Below are 22,801 nucleotides of genomic sequence, written 5' to 3'. Positions count from 1 at the left end.
GACTCTGCCTTCCTATGTCGAGGTATGCCTGCTGATTCCTGCCTTCCCATGTCCAGGTGTGGCTTCTGATGCCTGCGCTGACTCTGGCTTCCTATGTCCAGGTGTGGATGCTGATGCCTGTGCTGACTCTGGCTTCCTATGTCCAGGTGTGGCTGCTGATGCCTGTGCTGACTCTGCCTTCCTATGTCCCGTTGTGGCTGCTGATGCCTGCGCTGACTCTGCCTTCCTATGTCCCGTTGTGGCTGCTGATGCCTGTGCTGACTCTGCCTTCCTATGTCCAGGTGTGGCTACTGATGCCTGTGCTGACTCTGCCTTCCTATGTCCAGGTGTGGCTGCTAATGCCTGCGCTGAATCGGCCTTCCTATGTCCAGGTGTGCCTGCTGATGCCTGCGCTGACTCTGCCTTCCTATGTCCAGGTATGGCTGCTGATGCCTGTGCTGCCTCTGCCTTCCTATGTCCAGGTGTGGCTGCTGATGCCTATGCTGACTCTGTCTTGCTATGTCCAGATGTGGCTGCTGATGCCTGCGCTGACTCTGCCTTCCTATGTCCAGGTGTGGCTGCTGATTCCTGCCTTCCCATGTCCAGGTGTGGCTGCTGATGCCTGCGCTGACTCTGGCTTCCTATGTCCAGGTGTGGCTGCTGACGCCTGTGCTGACTCTGCCTTCCTATGTTCAGGTGTGGCTGCTGATGTCTGCGCTGACTCTGTCTTCCTATGTCCAGTTGTGGTTGCTGATGCCTGCGCTGACTCTGGCTTCCTATGTCCAGGTGTGGCCGCTGATGCCTGTGCTGACTCTGTCTTCCTATGTCCAGGTGTGGCTCTGATGCCTGTGCTGACTCTGCCTTCCTATGTCCAGGTGTAGCTGCTGATGCCTGTGCTGAATCTGCCTTCGTATGTACAGGTGTGGCTGCTGATACCAGCGGTGAGTCTGCCTTCCTATATCCAGGTGTGGCTGCTGATGCCTGTGCTGACTCTGCCTTCCTATGTCCAGGTGTGGCTGCTGATGCTTGCGCTGAATCTGCCTTCCTATGTCCAGGTGTGCCTGCTGATGCCTGCGCTGACTCTGCCTTCCTATGTCCAGGTATGGCTGCTGATGCCTGTGCTGCCTCTGCCTTCCTATGTCCCGGTGTGGCTCCTGATGCCTGTGCTGACTCTGTCTTGCTATGTCCAGATGTGGCTGCTGATGCCTGCGCTGACTCTGCCTTCCAATGTCCAGGTGTGGCTGCTGATTCCTGCCTTCCCATGTCCAGGTGTGGCTGCTGATGCCTGCTCTGGCTTCCTATGTCCAGGTGTGGCTGCTGATGACTGTTCTGACTCTGCCTTCCTGTGTCCAGGTGTGGCTGCTGATGCCTGTGCTGACTCTGCCTTCCTATGTTCAGGTGTGGCTGCTGATGTCTGTGCTGACTCTGCCTTCGTATGTCCAGTTGTGGTTGCTGATGCCTGCGCTGACGCTGGCTTCGTATGTCCAGGTGTGGCCGCTGATGCCTGTGTTGACTCTGTCTTCCTATGTCCAGGTGTGGCTGCTGACGCCTGTGCTGACTCTGCCTTCCTATGTTCAGGTGTGGCTGCTGATGTCTGTGCTGACTCTGCCTTCCTATGCCCAGTTGTGGTTGCTGATGCCTGCGCTGACTCTGGCTTCCTATGTCCAGGTGTGGCTGCTGACGTCTGTGCTGACTCTTCCTTCCTATGTCCAGTTGTAGTTGCTGATGCCTGTGCAGACTCTGCCTTCCTATGTCCAGGTGTGGCTGCTGATGTCTGTGCTGACTCTGCCTTCCTATGTCCAGTTGTGGTAGCTGATGCCTGCGCTGACTCTGGCTTCCTATGTCCAGGTGTGGCTGCTGATGTCTGTGCTGACTGCCTTCCTATGTCCAGTTGTGGTTGCTGATGCCTGGGCTGATTCTGCCTTCCTATGTCCAGGTGTGGTTGCTGTTGCCTGTGCTGACTCTGCCTTCCTATGTCCAGTTGTGGTTGCTGATGCCTGCGCTGACTCTGGCTTCCTATGTCCAGGTGTGGCCTCTGATGCCTGTGCTGACACTGTCTTCCTATGTCCAGGTGTGGCTGCTGACGCCTGTGCTGACTCTGCCTTCCTATGTTCAGGTGTGGCTGCTGATATCTGTGCTGACTCTGCCTTCCTATGTCCAGTTGTGGCTGCTAATGCCTGCGCTGACTCTGTCTTCGTATATTCAGGTGTGGCTGCTGATGCCTGGGCTGACTCTGCCTTCCTATGTCTAGGCGTGGCTGCTGATGCCTGCGTTGAATCTGCCATCCCATGTCTAGGTGTGGCTGCCGATACCTGTGCTGACTCTGTCTTCCTATGGCCAGATGTGGCTGCCGATGCCTGTGCTGACTCTGCCTTCCTATGTCTAGGTGTGGCTGCTGATGCCTGCGCTGACTCTGGCTTCCTATGTCCAGGTGTGGCTGCTGATGTCTGTGCTGACTCTTCCTATGTCCAGTTGTGGTTGCCGATACCTGTGCTGACTCTGTCTTCCTATGGCCAGATGTGGCTGCCGATGCCTGTGCTGACTCTGCCTTCCTATGACCTGGTGTGGCTGCTGATGCCTGGGCTGACTCTGCCTTCCTATGCCCGGGTGTGGCTGCTGATGCCTGCGCTGAATCCGCCATCCCATGTCCAGGTGTGGCTGCTGATCCCTGTGCTGACTCTGCCTTCCTGTGTCCAGGTGTGGCTGCCGATGCCTGTGCTGACTCTGCCTTCCTATGTCCAGGTGGGGCTGCTGATGCCTGCGCTGACTATGGCTTACAATGCCCACATGTGGCAGCTGATGCCTGTGCTGACTCTGCCTTCGTATGCCCAGGTGTGGCTGCTGATGCCTGTGCTGCCTCTGCCTTCCTATAGCCAGGTGTGGCTTCTGATACCTGTGCTGACTCTATCTTCCTATATCCAGATGTGGCTGCTGATGCCTGTGCTGACTCTGCTTTCCTATGTCCAGTTGTGGCTGCTGATGCCTGTGCTGACTCTTCCTTCCTATGACCAGGTGTGGCTGCTGATGCCTGGGCTGACTCTGCCTTTCTATGTCCAGGTGTGGCTGCTGATTCCTGCCTTCCGATGTCCAGGTGTGGCTGCTGATGCCTGCGCTGACTCTGGCTTCCTATGTCCAGGTGTGGCTGCTGAAGCCTACGCTGACTCAGGCTTGCTATGCCCAGGTGTGGCTCCTGATGCTTGTGCTGACTCTTCCTTCCTATGTCCAGGTGTGGCTGCTGATTCCTGCCTACCTATGTCCAGGTGTGGCTTCTGATGCCTGCACAGACTCTGCCTTCCTATGTCCAGGTGTGGCTGCTGATGGCTGTTCTGACTCTGCCTTCCTATGTCTAGGTGTGGCTGCTGATGCCTGTGCTGAATATGCCTTCCTATGTCCAGGTGTGGCTGCTGATACCTGTGCTGAATCAGCCTTCCTATGTTCAGGTGTGGCTGCTGATGCCTGTGCTGACTCTGCCTTCTTATGTCCAGTTGTGGTTTCTCATGTGTGTGCTGACTCTGGCTTCCCGTGTCCAGGTGTGGCTGCTGATGCCTGTGCTGACTCTGCCTTCCTATCTCCAGGTGTGGCTGCTGATGCCTGTGCTGACTCTGTCTTCCTATGTCCAGGTGTGACTGTTGATGCCTGTGGTGACTCTGCCTTCCCATGTTCAGGTGTAGCTGCTGATGCATGTGCTGACTCTGTCTTCCTATGTCCAGGTGTGGCTGCTGATGCCTGTGCTGACTCTGCTTTCCAATGACCAGGTGTGGCTGCTGACACCTGTGCTGAATCTGCCTTCCTATGTCCAGGTGTGGCTGCTGATACCTGTGCCGAATCTGCCTTCCTATGTTCAGGCGTGTCTGCTGATGCCTGTGCTGACTCTGCCTTCTTATGTCCAGTTGTGGTTTCTCATGCCTGTGCTGACTCTGGCTCCCTGTGTCCAGGTGTGGCTGCTGATGCCTGTGCTGACTCTGCCTTCCTATCTCCAGGTGTGGCTGCTGATGCCTGTGCTGACTCTGTCTTCCTACGTCCAGGTGTGACTGTTGATGCCTGTGCTGACTCTGCCTTCCCATGTTCAGGTGTAGCTGCTGATGCATGTGCTGACTCTGTCTTCCTATGTCCAGGTGTGGCTGCTGATGCCTGTGCTGACTCTGCCTTCCTATGTCCAGGTGTAGCTGCTGATGCCTGTGCTGAATCTGCCTTCGTATGTACAGGTGTGGCTGCTGATACCAGCGGTGAGTCTGCCTTCCTATATCCAGGTGTGGCTGCTGATGCCTGTGCTGACTCTGCCTTCCTATGTCCAGGTGTGGCTGCTGATGCTTGCGCTGAATCTGCCTTCCTATGTCCAGGTGTGGCTGCTGATTCCTGCCTTTCCATGTCCAGGTGTGGCTGCTGATGCCTGCGCTGACTCTGGCTTCCTATGTCCAGGTGTGGCTGCTGATGACTGTTCTGACTCTGCCTTCCTGTGTCCAGGTGTGGCTGCTGATGCCTGTGCTGACTCTGCCTTCCTATGTTCAGGTGTGGCTGCTGATGTCTGTGCTGACTCTGCCTTCGTATGTCCAGTTGTGGTTGCTGATGCCTGCGCTGACTCTGGCTTCGTATGTCCAGGTGTGGCCGCTGATGCCTGTGTTGACTCTGTCTTCCTATGTCCAGGTGTGGCTGCTGACGCCTGTGCTGACTCTGCCTTCCTATGTTCAGGTGTGGCTGCTGATGTCTGTGCTGACTCTGCCTTCCTATGCCCAGTTGTGGTTGCTGATGCCTGCGCTGACTCTGGCTTCCTATGTCCAGGTGTGGCTGCTGACGTCTGTGCTGACTCTGCCTTCCTATGTCCAGTTGTAGTTGCTGATGCCTGTGCAGACTCTGCCTTCCTATGTCCAGGTGTGGCTGCTGATGTCTGTGCTGACTCTGCCTTCCTATGTCCAGTTGTGGTAGCTGATGCCTGCGCTGACTCTGGCTTCCTATGTCCAGGTGTGGCTGCTGATGTCTGTGCTGACTGCCTTCCTATGTCCAGTTGTGGTTGCTGATGCCTGGGCTGATTCTGCCTTCCTATGTCCAGGTGTGGTTGCTGTTGCCTGTGCTGACTCTGCCTTCCTATGTCCAGTTGTGGTTGCTGATGCCTGCGCTGACTCTGGCTTCCTATGTCCAGGTGTGGCCTCTGATGCCTGTGCTGACACTGTCTTCCTATGTCCAGGTGTGGCTGCTGACGCCTGTGCTGACTCTGCCTTCCTATGTTCAGGTGTGGCTGCTGATGTCTGTGCTGACTCTTGCTTTCCTATGTCCAGTTGTGGCTGCTAATGCCTGCGCTGACTCTGTCTTCGTATATTCAGGTGTGGCTGCTGATGCCTGGGCTGACTCTGCCTTCCTATGTCTAGGCGTAGCTGCTGATGCCTGCGTTGAATCTGCCATCCCATGTCTAGGTGTGGCTGCCGATACCTGTGCTGACTCTGTCTTCCTATGGCCAGATGTGGCTGCCGATGCCTGTGCTGACTCTGCCTTCCTATGTCTAGGTGTGGCTGCTGATGCCTGCGCTGACTCTGGCTTCCTATGTCCAGGTGTGGCTGCTGATGTCTGTGCTGACTCTTCCTTCCTATGTCCAGTTGTGGTTGCCGATACCTGTGCTGACTCTGTCTTCCTATGGCCAGATGTGGCTGCCGATGCCTGTGCTGACTCTGCCTTCCTATGACCTGGTGTGGCTGCTGATGCCTGGGCTGACTCTGCCTTCCTATGCCCGGGTGTGGCTGCTGATGCCTGCGCTGAATCCGCCATCCCATGTCCAGGTGTGGCTGCTGATCCCTGTGCTGACTCTGCCTTCCTGTGTCCAGGTGTGGCTGCCGATGCCTGTGCTGACTCTGCCTTCCTATGTCCAGGTGGGGCTGCTGATGCCTGCGCTGACTATGGCTTACAATGCCCACATGTGGCAGCTGATGCCTGTGCTGACTCTGCCTTCGTATGCCCAGGTGTGCTGCCTCTGCCTTCCTATAGCCAGGTGTGGCTTCTGATACCTGTGCTGACTCTATCTTCCTATATCCAGATGTGGCTGCTGATGCCTGTGCTGACTCTGCTTTCCTATGTCCAGTTGTGGCTGCTGATGCCTGTGCTGACTCTTCCTTCCTATGACCAGGTGTGGCTGCTGATGCCTGGGCTGACTCCGCCTTTCTATGTCCAGGTGTGGCTGCTGATTCCTGCCTTCCGATGTCCAGGTGTGGCTGCTGATGCCTGCGCTGACTCTGGCTTCCTATGTCCAGGTGTGGCTGCTGAAGCCTACGCTGACTCAGGCTTGCTATGCCCAGGTGTGGCTCCTGATGCTTGTGCTGACTCTTCCTTCCTATGTCCAGGTGCGGCTGCTGATTCCTGCCTACCTATGTCCAGGTGTGGCTTCTGATGCCTGCACAGACTCTGCCTTCCTATGTCCAGGTGTGGCTGCTGATGCCTGTTCTGACTCTGCCTTCCTATGTCTAGGTGTGGCTGCTGATGCCTGTGCTGAATATGCCTTCCTATGTCCAGGTGTGGCTGCTGATACCTGTGCTGAATCAGCCTTCCTATGTTCAGGTGTGGCTGCTGATGCGTGTGCTGACTCTGCCTTCTTATGTCCAGTTGTGGTTTCTCATGTGTGTGCTGACTCTGGCTTCCCGTGTCCAGGTGTGGCTGCTGATGCCTGTGCTGACTCTGCCTTCCTATCTCCAGGTGTGGCTGCTGATGCCTGTGCTGACTCTGTCTTCCTATGTCCAGGTGTGACTGTTGATGCCTGTGGTGACTCTGCCTTCCCATGTTCAGGTGTAGCTGCTGATGCATGTGCTGACTCTGTCTTCCTATGTCCAGGTGTGGCTGCTGATGCCTGTGCTGACTCTGCTTTCCAATGACCAGGTGTGGCTGCTGACACCTGTGCTGAATCTGCCTTCCTATGTCCAGGTGTGGCTGCTGATACCTGTGCCGAATCTGCCTTCCTATGTTCAGGCGTGTCTGCTGATGCCTGTGCTGACTCTGCCTTCTTATGTCCAGTTGTGGTTTCTCATGCCTGTGCTGACTCTGGCTCCCTGTGTCCAGGTGTGGCTGCTGATGCCTGTGCTGACTCTGCCTTCCTATCTCCAGGTGTGGCTGCTGATGCCTGTGCTGACTCTGTCTTCCTACGTCCAGGTGTGACTGTTGATGCCTGTGCTGACTCTGCCTTCCCATGTTCAGGTGTAGCTGCTGATGCATGTGCTGACTCTGTCTTCCTATGTCCAGGTGTGGCTGCTGATGCCTGTGCTGACTCTGCTTTCCAATGACCAGGTGTGGCTGCTCACGCCTGTGCTGAATATGGCGTACAATGTCCACATGTGGCTGCTGATGCCTGTGCTGACTCTGCCTTCCTTTGTCCAGGTGTGGCTGCTGATGCCTGTGCTGACACTGCCTTCCTATGTCCAGGTGTGGCTGCTGATGCCTGCGCTGTTTCTGGCTTCCTATGTCCAGGTGTGGCTGCTGATATCTGCGTTGACTCTGCCTTCCTATGTCCAGGTATGGCTGCTGATTCCTGCCTTCCCATGTCCAGGTGTGGCTGCTGATACCTGCGCTGACTCTGGCTTCTTATGTCCAGGTGTGGCTGCTGTTGCCTGTGCTGACTCTCGCTTCCTATGTCCAGGTTTGGCTGCTGATGCCTGTGCTGACTCTTCCTTCCTATGTCGCGTTGTGGCTTCTGATGCCTGTGCTGACTCTGCCTTCCTATATCCAGGTGTGGCTGCTGATACCTGTGCTGCTTCTGCCTTCCTATGTCCAGGTGTGGCTGCTGATGCCTGCGCTGACTCTTCCTTCCTATGACCTGGTGTGGCTGCTGATACCTGTGCTGACTCTGCCTTCCTATGTCCAGGTGTGGCTGCTGATGCCTGCGCTGACTCTGCCTTCCTATGTCCCGTTGTGGCTGCTGAATTCTGTTCTGAGTCTGCCTTCCTGTGTCCAGGTATGGGTGCAGATGACTGTGCTGACTCCTCCTTCCTATGTCCAGGTGTGGCTGCTGATTCCTGCCTTCCCATGTCCAGGTGTGGCTGCTGATGCCTGCGCTGACTCTCGCTTCCTTTGTCCAGGTGTGGCTGCTGACGCCTGCGCTGACTCTGGCTTCCTATGTCCAGGTGTGGCTGCTGATGCCGGTGCTGACTCTGCCTTCCTGTGTCCAGGTATGGGTGCAGATGCCTGTGCTGACCCTTCCTTCCTAGCTCCAGGTGTGGCTGCAGATGCCTGCGCTGACTCTGGCTTCCTATGTCCAGGTGTGGCTGCTGATGCCTGTGCTGACTCTGCTTTCCAATCTCCAGATGTGGCTGCTGATGCCTGTGATGAATATGGCCTACAATGTCCAGATGTGGCTGCTGATGCCTGTGCTGAATATGGCCTACAATGTCCACATGTGTCTGCTGATGCCTGTGCTGACTCTCTCTTCCTATGTCCAGGTGTTACTGCTGATGCCTGTGCTGACTCTGCCTTCCTATGTCTAGGTGTGGCTGCTGATGCCTGCGCTGACTCTGGCTTCCTATGTCCAGGTGTGGCTGCTGATATCTGCGCTGACTCTGCCTTCCTATGTCCAGGTGTGGCTGCTGATGCATGTGCTGACTGTGCCTTCCTGTTTCCAGGTATGGGTGCAGATGCCTGTGCTAATCCTTCCATCCTAGCTCCAGGTGTGGCTGCTGATGCCTGCGCTGACTCTGCCTTCCTATGTCTAGGTGTGGCTGCTGATACCTGTGCTGACTCTGCTCTCCTATGTCCAGGTGTGGCTTCTGATGCCTGTGCTGACTCTGCCTTCCTATCTCCAGGTGTGGCTGCTGATGCATGTGCTGACTCTGCCTTCCTATGTCCCGTTGTGGCTGCTGATGTCTGTTCTGAGTCTGCCTTCCTGTGTCCAGGTATAGGTGCAGACGACTGTGCTGACTCCTCCTTCCTATGTCCAGGTGTGGCTGCTGATTCCTGCCTTCCCATGTCCAGGTGTGGCTGCTGATGCTTGCGCTGATCTCGCTTCCTATGTCCAGGTGTGGCTGCTGACGCCTACGCTGACTCTGGCTTCCTATGTCCAGGTATGGCTGCTGATGCATGTGCTGACTGTGCCTTCCTGTTTCCAGGTATGGGTGCAGATGCCTGTGCTGACCCTTCCATCCTAGCTCCAGGTGTGGCTGCAGATGCCTGCGCTTACTCTGGCTTCCTATGTCCAGATGTGGCTGTTGATGCCTGCGCTAACTCTGCCTTCCTATGTCCAGGTGTGGCTGCCGATGCCTGTGCTGACTCTGGCTTCGAATGTCCAGGTGTGGCTGCTGATGCCTGTGCTGACTCTGCCTCCCTATGTCCAGGTGTGGCTGCTGATGCCTGCGCTGATTATGGCTTACAATGATCACGTGTGGCTACTGATGCCTGTGCTGACTCTGCCTTCCTATGTCCAGTTGTGGTTTCTGATGCCTGCGCTGGCTGCTGATACCTGTGCTGACTCTGCCTTCCTATGCCCAGGTGTGGCTGCTGATGCCTGTGGCTGCTGATGCCTGTGCTGACTCTGCCTTCCTATGTCGAGGTGTAGCTGCTGATGCCTGCGTCAACTCTGCCTTCCTATGTCTAGGTGTGGCTGCTGATACCTGTGCTGACTCTGCTTTCCTATGTCCAGGTGTGGCTTCTGATGCCTGTGCTGACTCTGCCTTCCTATGTCTAGGTGTGGCTGCCGATGCTTGTGCTGACTCTACCTTCCTATGTCCAGGTGTGGCTGCATATGTCTGCGCTAACTATGGCTTACAATGTCCACATGTGGCTGCTGATGCCTGTGCTGACTCTGCCTTCCTATGTCCAGGTGTGGCTGATGATGCCTGCACTGACTCTGACTTCCTATGTCCAGCTGTAACTGCTGATGCCTGCGCCGACTCTGGCTTCCTATGTCCACGTTTGGCTGCTGATGCCTGTGCTGACTCTGCCTTTCTGTGTCCAGGTGTGGCTGCTGATTCCTGCCTTCCTATGTACAGGTGTGGCTTCTGATGCCTGCACAGACTCTGCCGTCCTATGTCCAGTTGTGGCTGCTGATACCTGTGCTTACTCTGCCTTCTTATGTCCAGGTGTGGCTGCTGATGCCTGCGCTAACTCTGCCTTCCTATGTCCCATTGTGGCTGCTGATGCCTGCGCTGACTCTGCCTTCCTATGTCCCGTTGTGGCTTATGATGCCAGTGCTGACTCTGCCTTCCTATGTCCAGGTGTGGCTGCTGATACCTGTGCTGACTCTGCCATCCTATGTCCAGGTGTGGCTGCTGATGCTTGCGCTGACTCTGCCTTCCTATGTCCTGGTGTGGCTGCTGATACCTGTGCTGACTCTGCCTTCCTATGTCCAGGTGTGGCTGCTGATACCTGTGCTGCTTCTGCCTTCCTATGTCCAGGTGTGGCTGCTGATGCCTGCGCTGACTCTGCCTTCCTATGACCTGGTGTGGCTGCTGATACCTGTGCTGACTCTGCCTTCCTATGTCCAGGTGTGGCTGCTGATGCCTGCGCTGACTCTGCCTGCCTATGTCCAGGTGTGGCTGCTGATGCCTGCGCTGACTCTGCCTTCCTATGTCCCGTTGTGGCTGCTGATGTCTGTTCTGAGTCTGCCTTCCTGTGTCCAGGTATGGGTGCAGGTAACTGTGCTGACTCCTCCTTCCTATGTCCAGGTGTGGCTGCTGATTCCTGCCTTCCCATGTCCAGGTGTGGCTGCTGATGCCTGCGCTGACTCTCGCTTCCTATGTCCAGGTGTGGCTGCTGACGCCTGCGCTGACTCTGGCTTCCTATGTCCAGGTGTGGCTGCTGATGCCGGTGCTGACTCTGCCTTCCTGTGTCCAGGTGTGGCTGCTGATGCATGTTCTGACTCTGCCTTCCTATGTCCCATTGTGGCTGCTGATGTCTGTTCTGAGTCTGCCTTCCTGTGTCCAGGTATGGCTGCAGACGACTGTGCTGACTCCTCCTTCCTATGTCCAGGTGTGGCTGCTGATTCCTGCCTTCCCATGTCCAGGTGTGGCTGCTGATGCCTGCGCTGACTCTCGCTTCCTATGTCCAGGTGTGGCTGCTGATACCTGTGCTGACTCTGCCTTCCTATGTCCAGGTGTGGCTGCTGATGCCTGCGCTGACTCTGCCTTCCTATGTCCTGGTGTGGCTGCTGATACCTGTGCTGACTCTGCCTTCCTATGACCAGGTGTGGCTGCTGATGCCTGTGCTGACTCTGCCTTCCTATGTCCAGGTGTGGCTGCTGATGCCTGCACTGACTCTGCCTTCCTATGTCCCGTTGTGGCTGCTGATGTCTGTTCTGAGTCTGCTTTCCTGTGTCCAGGTATGGGTGCAGACGACTGTGCTGACTCCTCCTTCCTATGTCCAGGTGTGGCTGCTGATTCCTGCCTTCCCATGTCCAGGTGTGGCTGCTATGCCGGTGCTGACTCTGGCTTCCTATGTCCAGGTGTGGCTGCTGATGCATGTGCTGACTCTGCCTTCCTGTTTCCAGGTATGGGCGCAGATGCCTGTGCTGACCCTTCCTTCCTAGCTCCAGGTGTGGCTGCAGATGCCTGCGCTGACTCTGGCTTCCTATGTCCAGATGTGGCTGTTGATGCATGCGCTAACTCTGCCTTCCTATGTCCAGGTGTGGCTGCTGATGCCTGCACAGACTTTAGCTTCCCATGTCGAGGTGTGGCTGCTGATGCCTCTGCTAACTCTGGCTTCCAATGTCCAGGTGTGGCTGCTGATGCCTGTGCGGACTCTGCCTTCCTATGTCCAGGTGTGGCTGCTGATGCCTGTGCTGACTCTGGCTTACAATGTTCACGTGTGGCTTCTGATGCCTGTGCTGACTCTGCCTTCCTATGTCCAGGTGTGGCTGCTGATGCCTGCGCTGACTATGGCTTACAATGTTCACGTGTGGCTGCTGATGCCTGTGCTGGCTCTGCCTTCCTATGTCCAGTTGTGGTTTCTGATGCCTGCGCTGGCTGCTGATACCTGTGCTGACTCTGCCTTCCTATGCCCATGTGTGGCTGCTGATGCCTGTGGCTGCTGATGCCTGTGCTGACTCTGCCTTCCTATGTCCAGGTGTAGCTGCTGATGCCTGCACTGACTCTGCCTTCCTATGGCTAGGTGTGGCTGCTGATACCTGCGCTGACTCTGCTTTCCGATGTTCATGTGTGGCTGCTGATGCCTGTGCTGACTCTGCCTTCCTATGTCCAGGTGTGGCTGCTGATGCCTGTGCTGACTCTCCCTTCCTATGTCTAGGTGTGGCTGCAGATGCTTGTGCTGACTCTCCCTTCCTATGTCCAAGTGTGGCTGCTGATGCCTGCGCTGACTATGGCTTACAATGTTCACGTGTGGCTGCTGATGCCTGTGCTGGCTCTGCCTTCCTATGTCCAGTTGTGGTTTCTGATGCCTGCGCTGGCTGCTGATACCTGTGCTGACTCTGCCTTCCTATGCCCATGTGTGGCTGCTGATGCCTGTGGCTGCTGATGCCTGTGCTGACTCTGCCTTCCTATGTCCAGGTGTAGCTGCTGATGCCTGCACTGACTCTGCCTTCCTATGGCTAGGTGTGGCTGCTGATACCTGCGCTGACTCTGCTTTCCGATGTTCATGTGTGGCTGCTGATGCCTGTGCTGACTCTGCCTTCCTATGTCCAGGTGTGGCTGCTGATGCCTGTGCTGACTCTCCCTTCCTATGTCTAGGTGTGGCTGCAGATGCTTGTGCTGACTCTCCCTTCCTATGACCAGGTCTGGCAGCTTATGCCTGCACTGACTATGGCTTACAATGTCCACATGTGGCTGCTGATGCCTGTGCTGACTCTGGCTTCCTATGTCCAGGTGGGGCTGCAGATGCCTGTGCTTACTCTGCCTTCCTATGTCCAGGTGTGGCTGCTTATGCCTGCACTGACTATGGCTTACAATGTCCGCATGTAGCTGCTGATGCCTGTGCCATACCTGCATACGAGACAGTACGATGGCCATTTGAATGAAATCCCGGAAGAAACACGATGGTTAAATGGCAAAGAGGAATAGTGACGTCATACAGAGTCGAGCTGACGAATATAGAAGAGACTAGAGGATGCAGATATTCTATAAGGCATCAAGAAAGTATTGAAGATAAGGGACATTTTGGGATCAAGATGAAGAAACCTATGATACAGAATGGATGCAGATATCAAGTCATTTTATATGTGTACATATGCAAAGAAACGTAAGCAGATGAAGTATTCTTGAGGCTAGCTTATAGTAAATAGATTGCGGCATGCGCCAACATGTACATATATATTGGAGTCAGTAAAGAATGGATGTTTCCACTACGGACTATAGCAGAGCTGGGCTAAAGATGGAAGGCCTCTTTTCCAGTCTGGCGCAGCTAGAAAGCAAGTGAATTAAAAGTAAATCTCAGAAAGGTGAGGCTGGATGAGCCAAGAAGCCATGGCCATATCAGGCTGGGGTTAGCTGACATTGGATGCAAATCGTGTGAAAGAACTAAGTTCCTCTTCAGGAGGCTTGGACAAAAACAAGGAAGACGTCAGAGGTCTATTAGAAAATAGTATTTGAATACACTAGAAACTCGATTTCGGGGTCTTCAGTCACATGGAGAGGAGAAGTTGGACGAGTATGATGGTTACACCTACGCACGAGGGTAGAGCGTGCCTTCACCCCCCTGAATTCTTCAGAGCACGAGAACACTCCCAAGGACAAGTTCAAAGTCCTAATTGACAGCAGACCACTGAGGTGATGATAGATGAATATGCTAATTGGTGGGAAGCTAAGGTTAAGACTAGCTCACCAGCACCTGGACGCTCAGCCTGCGTGCTGCTAGCATAGGTGGAAAAGTACTGATGGAGGTTAGAAGCCAACCAATGGTAGGGGACCGCATGATTAAGGGTCCTATAGTTGTGAAGCCAGTGGGACGTTGTATATTTAGTGACTTTCATAGTGGCTTGCTTAAGGGGAGGGCTTAGTTGCCCCACCTGATGTTAAGAAACAAATCACTTTCTTCCACTGCCTTAGACGAGTATGGATCGTTTACTTAGATGTTTCTTGAAACCCAAACACATTTGCCACTAGGTTTAGTAATTCTAGGTTTAGTAATACATAGGTTGACGTCATCTATGACGATTTTGTTATAAAAGCAAGCTTTTTTTAAATGCATTGAGAGTCATTACGCTGAGAAGACCGTTGATGTCGGTTGTACTCCCTGTTTTAGATAATGATATTAAAACAGTTATCCTTTTGCGAACTACCTGAGTCATTTCTATTATTGATGTTTGAATTTCTGCATCCCCATCCATCTCAAGGGTATTGCTACCTCATCTTAAAGGGCTGGGAGCACCAGTTCACTGCCTTCCTATGCCCATGTGTGGCTGCTGATTCCTGTACTGACTCTGCCTTCCTGTGTCTAGTTGTGGTTGAAGATACCTGTGCTGACTCTGCCATATTGGTTTAAACTCTGGGATTATTTCTGTGCAAACTCTGCCTTCCTGTGTGCAGTTGTGGCTTCTGAAACCTGTGCAAACACAGCCTTCTTGTGTGCAGATAAGACGCAGTAGCTGATAGCTTTGCTGATTCTGCCTTCCTGCGTGCATTTGTGGGCGCAAATGCCTCTTCTAACTTTACCTTCCTGGGTGCACATGTGGCTGCTGATGCATGTGCTGACTCTGCCTTCCTGTGTCCAGATGTGGTTGCAGATGCCTGCTCTGGCTCTGCCATTTTGTTTTCAACTCTGGATGATTCCTGTGCAAACTTTGTCTTCCTGTGTGCAGTTGTGGCTTCTGATACCTGTGCAGACTCTGACTTCTTGTGTTAAATTGTGGGCGCAAATGCCTGTTCTAACTCTGCATTCATGTGTGCAGTTGTGCCTTCTTGTGTGCACATGTAGTAGCTGATGCATGTGATGACTCTGCCATCCTGTGTCTAGTTGTGATTGCAGGTGCCTGCCGAGGCTCTGCCGTTTTGTTTTCAACTGTGGATGATTCCTGTGCAAACTCTGCCTTCTTGTGTGCAGATGTAGTAGCCAAACCCTTTGTTGACTCTGCCTTCCTGTGTGCAATTGTGGGCATGAATGCCTGTTCTAACTCGACCTTCCTGCGTCCAGTTGTCGCTTCTGATACCTCTAGCGACTCTGTCGTCATGTGTGCAGGTGCATGCCTCTTCTAACTCTGCCTTCCTGTGTGCAGTTGTGCCTTCTTGTGTGCAGATGTAGTAGCCAAACCCTTTGTTGACTCTGCCTTCCTGTGTGCAATTGTGGGCATGAATGCCTGTTCTAACTCGACCTTCCTGCGTCCAGTTGTCGCTTCTGATACCTCTAGTGACTCTGTCGTCATGTGTGCAGGTGCATGCCTCTTCTAACTCTGCCTTCCTGTGTGCAGTTGTGCCTTCTTGTGCTTATCTATTAGCTGATGCCTGTGCTGACACTGTCTTCCTGTGTGCAGTTGTGGCTTCTGGTACCTGTGCAGACTCTGCCTTCTTGTGTAAATTTGTGGACGTGAATGCCTGTTCTGCCTGCCTTCCTGTGTGCAGTTGTGCCTTCTTGTGTGGAGATGTAGTAGCTGATACCTGCACTGACTCTGCCTTCCTGTGTGCATTTGTGGTTGCGAATGCCTGTTCTAACTCTACCTTCAGTTGTGGCTGCTGATGTCTGTGCTGACTCTGCCTTCCAACAGCTGCACGTGTGTTATGACTGGACCTGAGGTCACGCAAGCCAGTCCAACCATTGCTGAGGGCACCCAGCACACACGTTGATATCACCAGTTGTGGGCTGGCTCACAGGCACATGAGCCAGCTCGTGGGGCGGTGGGGGCACCCACCATACTTTGTTGCAGGGATCACCCTGATGGGCCGTGATCACACAGACCCGGACAATGGCTATCACGTCTGGAGTTGACCAGCAGGGGCGTCAGCCTACACATGTAGAGTTGCCCAGCACGGGCTCTGCTACTGCTGAGGGACATGGGGACAGCGTTGCCTGGCAGGGGCACCGTCCTGAAGTAGGGCCTTATGCGCTGCCAAGAATGACACAGCAGACAGGAGTCAGTTGGTCCAAGACTAATGCGCAGGGAACCGCTCATCACTTTTATTGATTAAAGTCACATGTTCAGTGGCACGAGACATGAGCACAAGCATTGGGAGATACCATGCTCCCAGGAGGGGTGACACACCACACTCCTCCTTTTCTATAAGGAACAAACAAATGACAATCATCATTGGACAGCAAAACTAATTACATCACGAACAACACATGTCATTATGGGTGCGAACAACAATCACATACATTTATGCTCTGACAGTTACACACATAAAACATATTTGAGGGTGACAGTCGGGGTTGGTGGCATCTTGGGGGTTTTATTGACCTGGGTGAGTGGAACTTAAAGCCACTGAAAGACACTGGTGTTAGCTCCTGGCACCAAATAAAATGTATCAACAATGTGCAGGAGTACAGCTGCACATTACATTTGAAATAGGACCACTTTGAGCACACACATGACATGCAGGAGCGTAGCATTACACATGCAAGTTACCGAGTACACTTTAAGCAGTTGTGGAGTTGCAGGAAACCAGTTCATAATAGCACAAGCATCAGTTCAGTACGGTCAACACCACAGTTAATGGGCCGGGAAAGCCGCACCTAGGGGGCACCAGGGGGCACATCGGCACAGTCCATGGATGATGGGGGCAGGCCATAGGACTTGTAGGTCTTCCCCTGGCAGGAGTATGTCAACCTGCTACAGCGGCGGAGGGCACTCAAGCACTCACATGGAGCTGCAACCCTCCATTCCCCTTCTCCTTTCCAGTCCAGTTTCCCCCTTTTTTGCCTTGATAGCCACCACCCATGGGCCCAGGAACTTCAGCAGGGAACTTCGGCGGGCCATATGGTTGATTGCTTCCTTTTACAATGCCGATGCGTCAGTGGCGTTGTTTTCACTTTTAGCCATTTCATTGCCGCCATTCACACTCACCGCCAATGGGCCCGGGATCTGAAGAGGGCTCATACATTTAGTTCTCATTGCGCTGGCGCTCAGCGCTTCGTTTCTTTCAACGCCCGGACGGGCCGGGTCTCACGACGGAAGCACGGGCAGCCTCCACATTATCTTCAGTTTCGCCGCCGGGCACCCCGCGGTGTCATTTGTGCAGCCGGCCCTGCACTTTCGAATGCTCCGACAAGCAGCATGTTCATTTATGTGACCACCCGGCCCCGGATCGATATTTGGGGCTCTGGCAGACTGCACACTCGCCTCCATTCACTCTGCCTCCACAGTGCGGGGGATACCGCTTCCTCTCTCCACAACACGTCTGATGCCGCCTAGCTTCTTTCTTCTCGGAACACTGCAGCAGGGGCTCTTCTTCTTCCTGGCGGCCGACGCAGCCTCCACACAGCACGGGTCACAGAGGCCCATCCCATCCTCGTCGCCATTGTTATGACTGGACCTGCGTCACGCAGGTCAGCCCGACCATTGTTGGAGGCACCCAGCAGACACGTTGAAATCACCAGTTGCGGGCTGGCTCACAGGCACATGAGCCAGCTTGTGGGGCGGTGGGGGCACCCACCATATTTTGTTGTAGGGTCACCCTGATGGGCCGTGATCACACAGACCCGGACAATGGCCTGGGGGCACCCAGGCTATCAGGGCTGGAGTTGCCCAGCAGTGGCGCCAGCCTTCACATGCAGAGATGCCCAGCAGGGGCTCTGCTACTGCTGAGGGACATGGGGACAGCGTTGCCTGGCAGGGGCACTGTCCTGATGTAGGGTCTTATAGAGTAGGCCCTCTGCCTGCTAAGAAGCGCAATGCGCTGCCAAGAACGACACAGCAGGCAGGAGTCAGTTGGTCCAAGTCTAATGCGCAGGGAACCGCTCATCACTTTCATTGATTTAATTCACGTGGTCAGTGGCACGAGACATGGGCAAGAGCCCTGGGAGATACCATGCTCCCAGGAGGGGTGACACACCACAACATGTAGGTGCCCATGATGACTAGGATTGTGAAGGTTCACCATTTTAACTTGACACACAGCTTTCCTTCCCTTTGTCACTGGTAATAAGAATTATAGGGGGTTTGGACGGAGATGCCCAGCTGGCAGGCTGTGCCTCCACTCTCCATGCCCATTCCCACACAGCATTCTCACAAAAAGAAACTTAGATACTGAAATATTTAGACTCATCAGCAATGAAAGACACGGCTATTTAGCATACTGTCCTACATTTGCTTAAGTAAAACCTGGAGGATGATGTCATCGGACGCCCCACCTCCCCCTTCCCAGAGACACGCCCATATTTATTTAACACAAAAATCAACATCAAATGACGCCAATCTGAGCGAGATTTACTCTCATCTGCCCATACCTAAATGTGATGGGCTACTATTGGCCTGTTTGTAGCCAATCACATCAAGGTGTGGTCAGAGTTACTGGAAGGGCCGGAAATCCAGGAGACTCAACGCCATACCTGCCTAGCCTCCAGGTATAACTCTGGGTTTTTACGCTCTTCTCCGGGTCTTCGGGGAAGAGCGTGGAGTCTTCGCGGTTTCCCAAAATCCAAGGAAATCCGCCCACGCCTCGATGTGATTGACTACAAACATACCGTTGGTGGCCAATCATATCGAGGTGTGGGCGGAAACTAAGGATCTTCGACAGATCTGAAGGCCGGCGCCCAGTTCACAGCATCCCCTGCACTGATGTGAAGAGTGACACCCGCACACGCGCACACAAACAAAAAAGAAAGACTGCCACTGCTCTTTTTCTTTTGTTTGCGGCGTGTCTTGCAGACGATTTTTCTTTTTTAAAGTGGTCGACTCGGGTGGGCGGGGTCTTGGGGAAGAGGGCGGGGCGTCAGTGACGTCATTCCCCGAGTTTTGCTTTTGGGAATGTAAGCAGGTATGCTCCACGCTCTACCCCGTAGACCCGAAGAAAAGCGTAAAGACCCAGAGTCTCCGGGATGATCCGGGAGACTAAGCAGGTTACTATTGACATTAGCGGGTCAAAAGAATGGAGGAAAAGCCAGCTATGAAGAGCCCACCTGCCTACACCTGCCACCAAGATGCTAGCCAATTAAAAGGACACCATGTTCCTTCATGTGTACCTAGTCACCCCCCCCCCCACCCCGGCCTACCACAGGTGCAGCCTTCATTGTTTAATAAATCGGTCTGGTTTGCATGAGTCAACATGTGGTGGCACAACAGGAACTTACCGACCTATGGCAATTCTGTCTCGATTGACAGGCAAATCGTAGTAGATGGCACAATATGAGTGCAGATCCCAGATTATAACGTCACGTGACCTATGGGTTCCGGTAGCGTAGCGTACCTTATTTGTATTTGTATTTATATAGCGTTTTAATCCAAAGCGCCTATATCTAAGTAGTGGTCAAACAAAAGCCTTCCATCTGCAGAGAAGTCATTGTCACCTGAAAGGCACATCCGGTATTATTTCTGTATTTGTATTTGTAAAGCGCCAAGCAGCCCAGAGGCATGTTTTCCTGATGTCCCCGTCTCAAAAAAGGGACATATTGGGTCAGGAGGAGTCTTGCTACTGAATGGGGACAGCGGTGGCTGTGCAAATGCTTGAACTGGGGAATGACCAAATGTCATTCCCATGTCTGCGAGCGCTTTCTGTATATAAGCACACAAAAAGAAGAATGTGGAGGAACACAATGTGTTCAATGTCTTGACATTTTCTCTCAAAATGTCCTTGGGTGAAGAAGCCCTCGAACAGACCCATTGAACCCCTTTTGTGATGATCGGCCCCCCGGGGTCCCTGGCTCAGCGTCGGACCATGGGAGGGCAGGCCTCTGGTGCGCAGCGCGGGGAAGAGGGGCGCAGCAAAGAAACACACGGACCACTCTGATCGATGCATAAACCCGGACTGGCGTTATGACGCCAGTTCCGGTGATTCCTTTATTTCCTGTGTGTCACGTGACCCTCGATTGGCGGGGCACGTGACACCACATTCCTCCCCAAATTGGAGGTGTTTGCACGGTTGTCAACAAACATACATTTTAACTGGTCTTCTACATAACTTGGCATACATCTTGGATAAACAAAACTTATTGACTGAGCTTAGAGTTCACCTTAGCGAGGCTTCGGCCAGCCTACTCTGTCCACGACATATCCTTTGAGGCAGGACGACGGTTTGTGCCTCTCCCTCAGAAGATACCGGGTGTTCCTTTTCTCCGGTGCGTCCGTCCTTGGAGTCTCGGCTTTACCTCTCTCTATTTGCTGGCGTGGACTGTCTGATGTTCCGGGAGTAGCTGGACTTCCCGGTGCCACTTGGCCGGGGGGTGAGGGTGGCGCCTCCGCTTCTTCCCTAGAAGTTATCGGTTGTTCTTCCCACAGTTCTGGGGGTACCTTCCTGAAGTGAGACACGTTCCTCGTCACTGTCTCCCCCCCTCGGGTGGCTGTAACCATGCTGTGGTTTGTGGTACTAACTGTCCATGGCTGGAGCTCGAAGTTGAGGGACATTTTCTTAGGCGGGGCTCGATTCTCGACAATGACGGTGTCCCCTGGTGTCAGCTCTCTGTGGCAAGCTCGTCTGGCGATGCTTTCTTGCTCATTTCGCCTCAGCCGCATGGCGTCTATGGCAGGGATGTCTGGTTCTGGAGCTATCCACTGGGGGTGTATGGGTAGTTCCGCCTGTATGGGTACGCCAAGCATGAGGGCTGCCGGGCTGATTCCTGTAGAGGAGTGCAGGGTTTGCCTCTGTGTTCTCAGGAACCGGTACACTGTTTTCAGCCACGGGCGTCCCTGTTCTTTGGCGATCCTGATGACTTTGTTGAGTGACCCCATGAATCTTTCAGCGTCACCGTTCGCTTGGGGCCATCTTGGGGTGATTCGCTGGTGTTTGACATTTACTTCTTTGAAATACTCGCGCAGCTCTTGACTAGTGAATGATGGTCCGTTGTCGCTCTTCACTTTCCTCGGTATTCCATGTGTGGCAAATATCTTTTCTAGTGTGAGGATTGTGGTCTCTACGTTAGTAGATGCTACGTGTTCCACTTCCAGGTATCGGCTAAATTCGTCGATCACTACCTTCGCCGGCAATTGTGCAGTGGTCCATGCTGCCAGCGTCCCAGCGTTTGCAGCTTCTTGGGGTGCTGCTAATCGGTTCGGGGTTTTCTGGTCTTCTGGATGCTTGGCATGCTGCGCAGGATTCGACTAATTCTACTACCTTTTGTTGTATGTTGGGCATCCACATCCTGGACTTGAGATATGCAGTGGTTTTGACGATGCCTTGATGTCCACTGTGCGCTAGGCGGAGAGCTCTATCTTCTAGGGACTCGGGCAGTACGATTCTATGTCCTTTGAGTAAGATACCTTCTGGGGCTACCGAGAGTTCATGTCGGATCCCAAACAGAGCTCTGAGTTTGACTTGGGCTGACGCAGTGCGCTGGGCCATCGACGTGAGATAGTTCTTCCAATTGCCTGATCGGACGGTGGCAGTGGTATGCTGCAGGACGGTGTCTGTTCCTGTTTCACTGGCCACTTCATGTAGGGTCAGGGCCCGCGGCCTCGCGCAGGCGACTATGTGACAGACGTGTTCGTCGGTTTCCTTCGCTTGGCGCCGTTCTCTGTCAGTGGCAGGCCGCGGGTGGCGGGATAAGTAGTCTGCCGGGTTGTCTGTTCCTGGGCGATACTCAACCTCGATGTTGTACGGTTGTAGCTGCAGCATCCATTTCTCGATGCGTGCCGGTGGGTGAGGAGCGGATCCACGGAAAATTGGGATCAGGGGTTTGTGATCCGTGAGGACTTTTGCTTGTTTGCCTAACAGGTACACTTTGAAGTGACGGCATCCCCATAAGATGGCTAGTGCTTCTTTCTCTATGTGCGCGTAGTTCTGTTCAGGTTTTGTAAGTGCTCGGCTGGCAAACGCGATGGGGACCACGTTTCCCTCGTTGTCAGTTTGGGTTAGGACTGCTCCGAGGCCGGCGGAGCTGGCGTCGACCAGGAGTTCAGTCTGCCTATCTGTGTTGAAAAACGCCATGGTGGTGGACGCGGATAGAGTGTCTTTAATTTGTTGAAACGCTTGTTGGTGGGAAGTGGTCCATTCCCATCTTTGGTCTTTCTTCGTTAGTTCCCTGAGTGGGCTTGCCGTGCTGGCGAGATCGGGGATGAAGCGTGCGCAATATGTCGCCATTCCCATGAAGCTTCTCACTTCGGAGGCTGATTGGGGTGCTTTGGTGTCCTTTATGTCTCGTACCTTGGACGGGTCGGGGGACACGCCCTTGGCGCTGAAGATATACCCGAAGAAGCATATTTCATCTTTGTTGAACTCGCACTTTTCTGCGTTGAGTGTTAGGCCTGCTTCTTCTAACCTTGTTAGGACCGCTGCCAGTCGTTTGTGGTGATCCTTCTTGTTTGATGCGTATACGAGAATATCGTCGCTGATATTGGTGGTGCCTTCTAACCCCGTGATGACTTTGCGGATTTCGTGCTGGAACACTTCCGCAGCAGATGATATTCCGAAGTTGAGTCGTTTATACCTCATCAGGCCGAGGTGAGAGGAGAATGTAGTGATGTATCTCGACTCTCTGGACAGTCTCTGTTGGTGATAGCCTGATCTAAGGTCAAGTTTACTCAAGACTGTTGCACCTGTGAGGTCTACAATAAGCTTGTCTATCGTAGGTGTTACATGACGTTCTCTCCCAATGGCTGCGTTGGGAAGCCTCATATCAATACATATTCTTACCGCGTCTGGTTGTTTGGGTTTTTGAGCAACCACCATGGGCGAGACCCACGGGGTAGGTCCTGATGTTTTTTCTATGATTCCCGCTTTTTCTAGCTTGGCCAGCTCTTTTTCCACTGCTCCTCTTAAGTGGAATGGAATCCGTCGATGTCTTACTGCTTTAGGTTCAATGGTGGGGTCTATGTGGAGCTTGATGGTTCTTC

The 22,801-nt window shown here is 53.7% G+C and overlaps 2 protein-coding genes across 12 annotated transcripts in view; both read right to left on the bottom strand.

Annotated features, from left to right (window-relative positions):
* Positions 1–22,801, bottom strand: part of ARVCF (ARVCF delta catenin family member) — a 2,420,581-nt gene that overhangs the window by 1,769,803 nt on the left and 627,977 nt on the right. The gene's annotated exons all lie outside the window — the stretch shown is intronic.
* On the bottom strand, positions 6,232–7,167 carry LOC138493082 (involucrin-like). Its single transcript, XM_069620300.1, has one exon. It carries the CDS (start codon positions 7,165–7,167, stop codon positions 6,232–6,234), a length of 936 nt encoding a protein of 311 aa, XP_069476401.1.

The sequence above is a fragment of the Ambystoma mexicanum genome, chromosome 10 (assembly GCF_040938575.1).
Source record: "Ambystoma mexicanum isolate Mex_15411 chromosome 10, UKY_AmexF1_1, whole genome shotgun sequence".
In the NCBI taxonomy this organism is placed as follows: domain Eukaryota; kingdom Metazoa; phylum Chordata; class Amphibia; order Caudata; family Ambystomatidae; genus Ambystoma; species Ambystoma mexicanum.
Note: the sequence above shows the minus strand (reverse complement) of the source record. Positions and strands in the feature narration are given on the sequence as shown.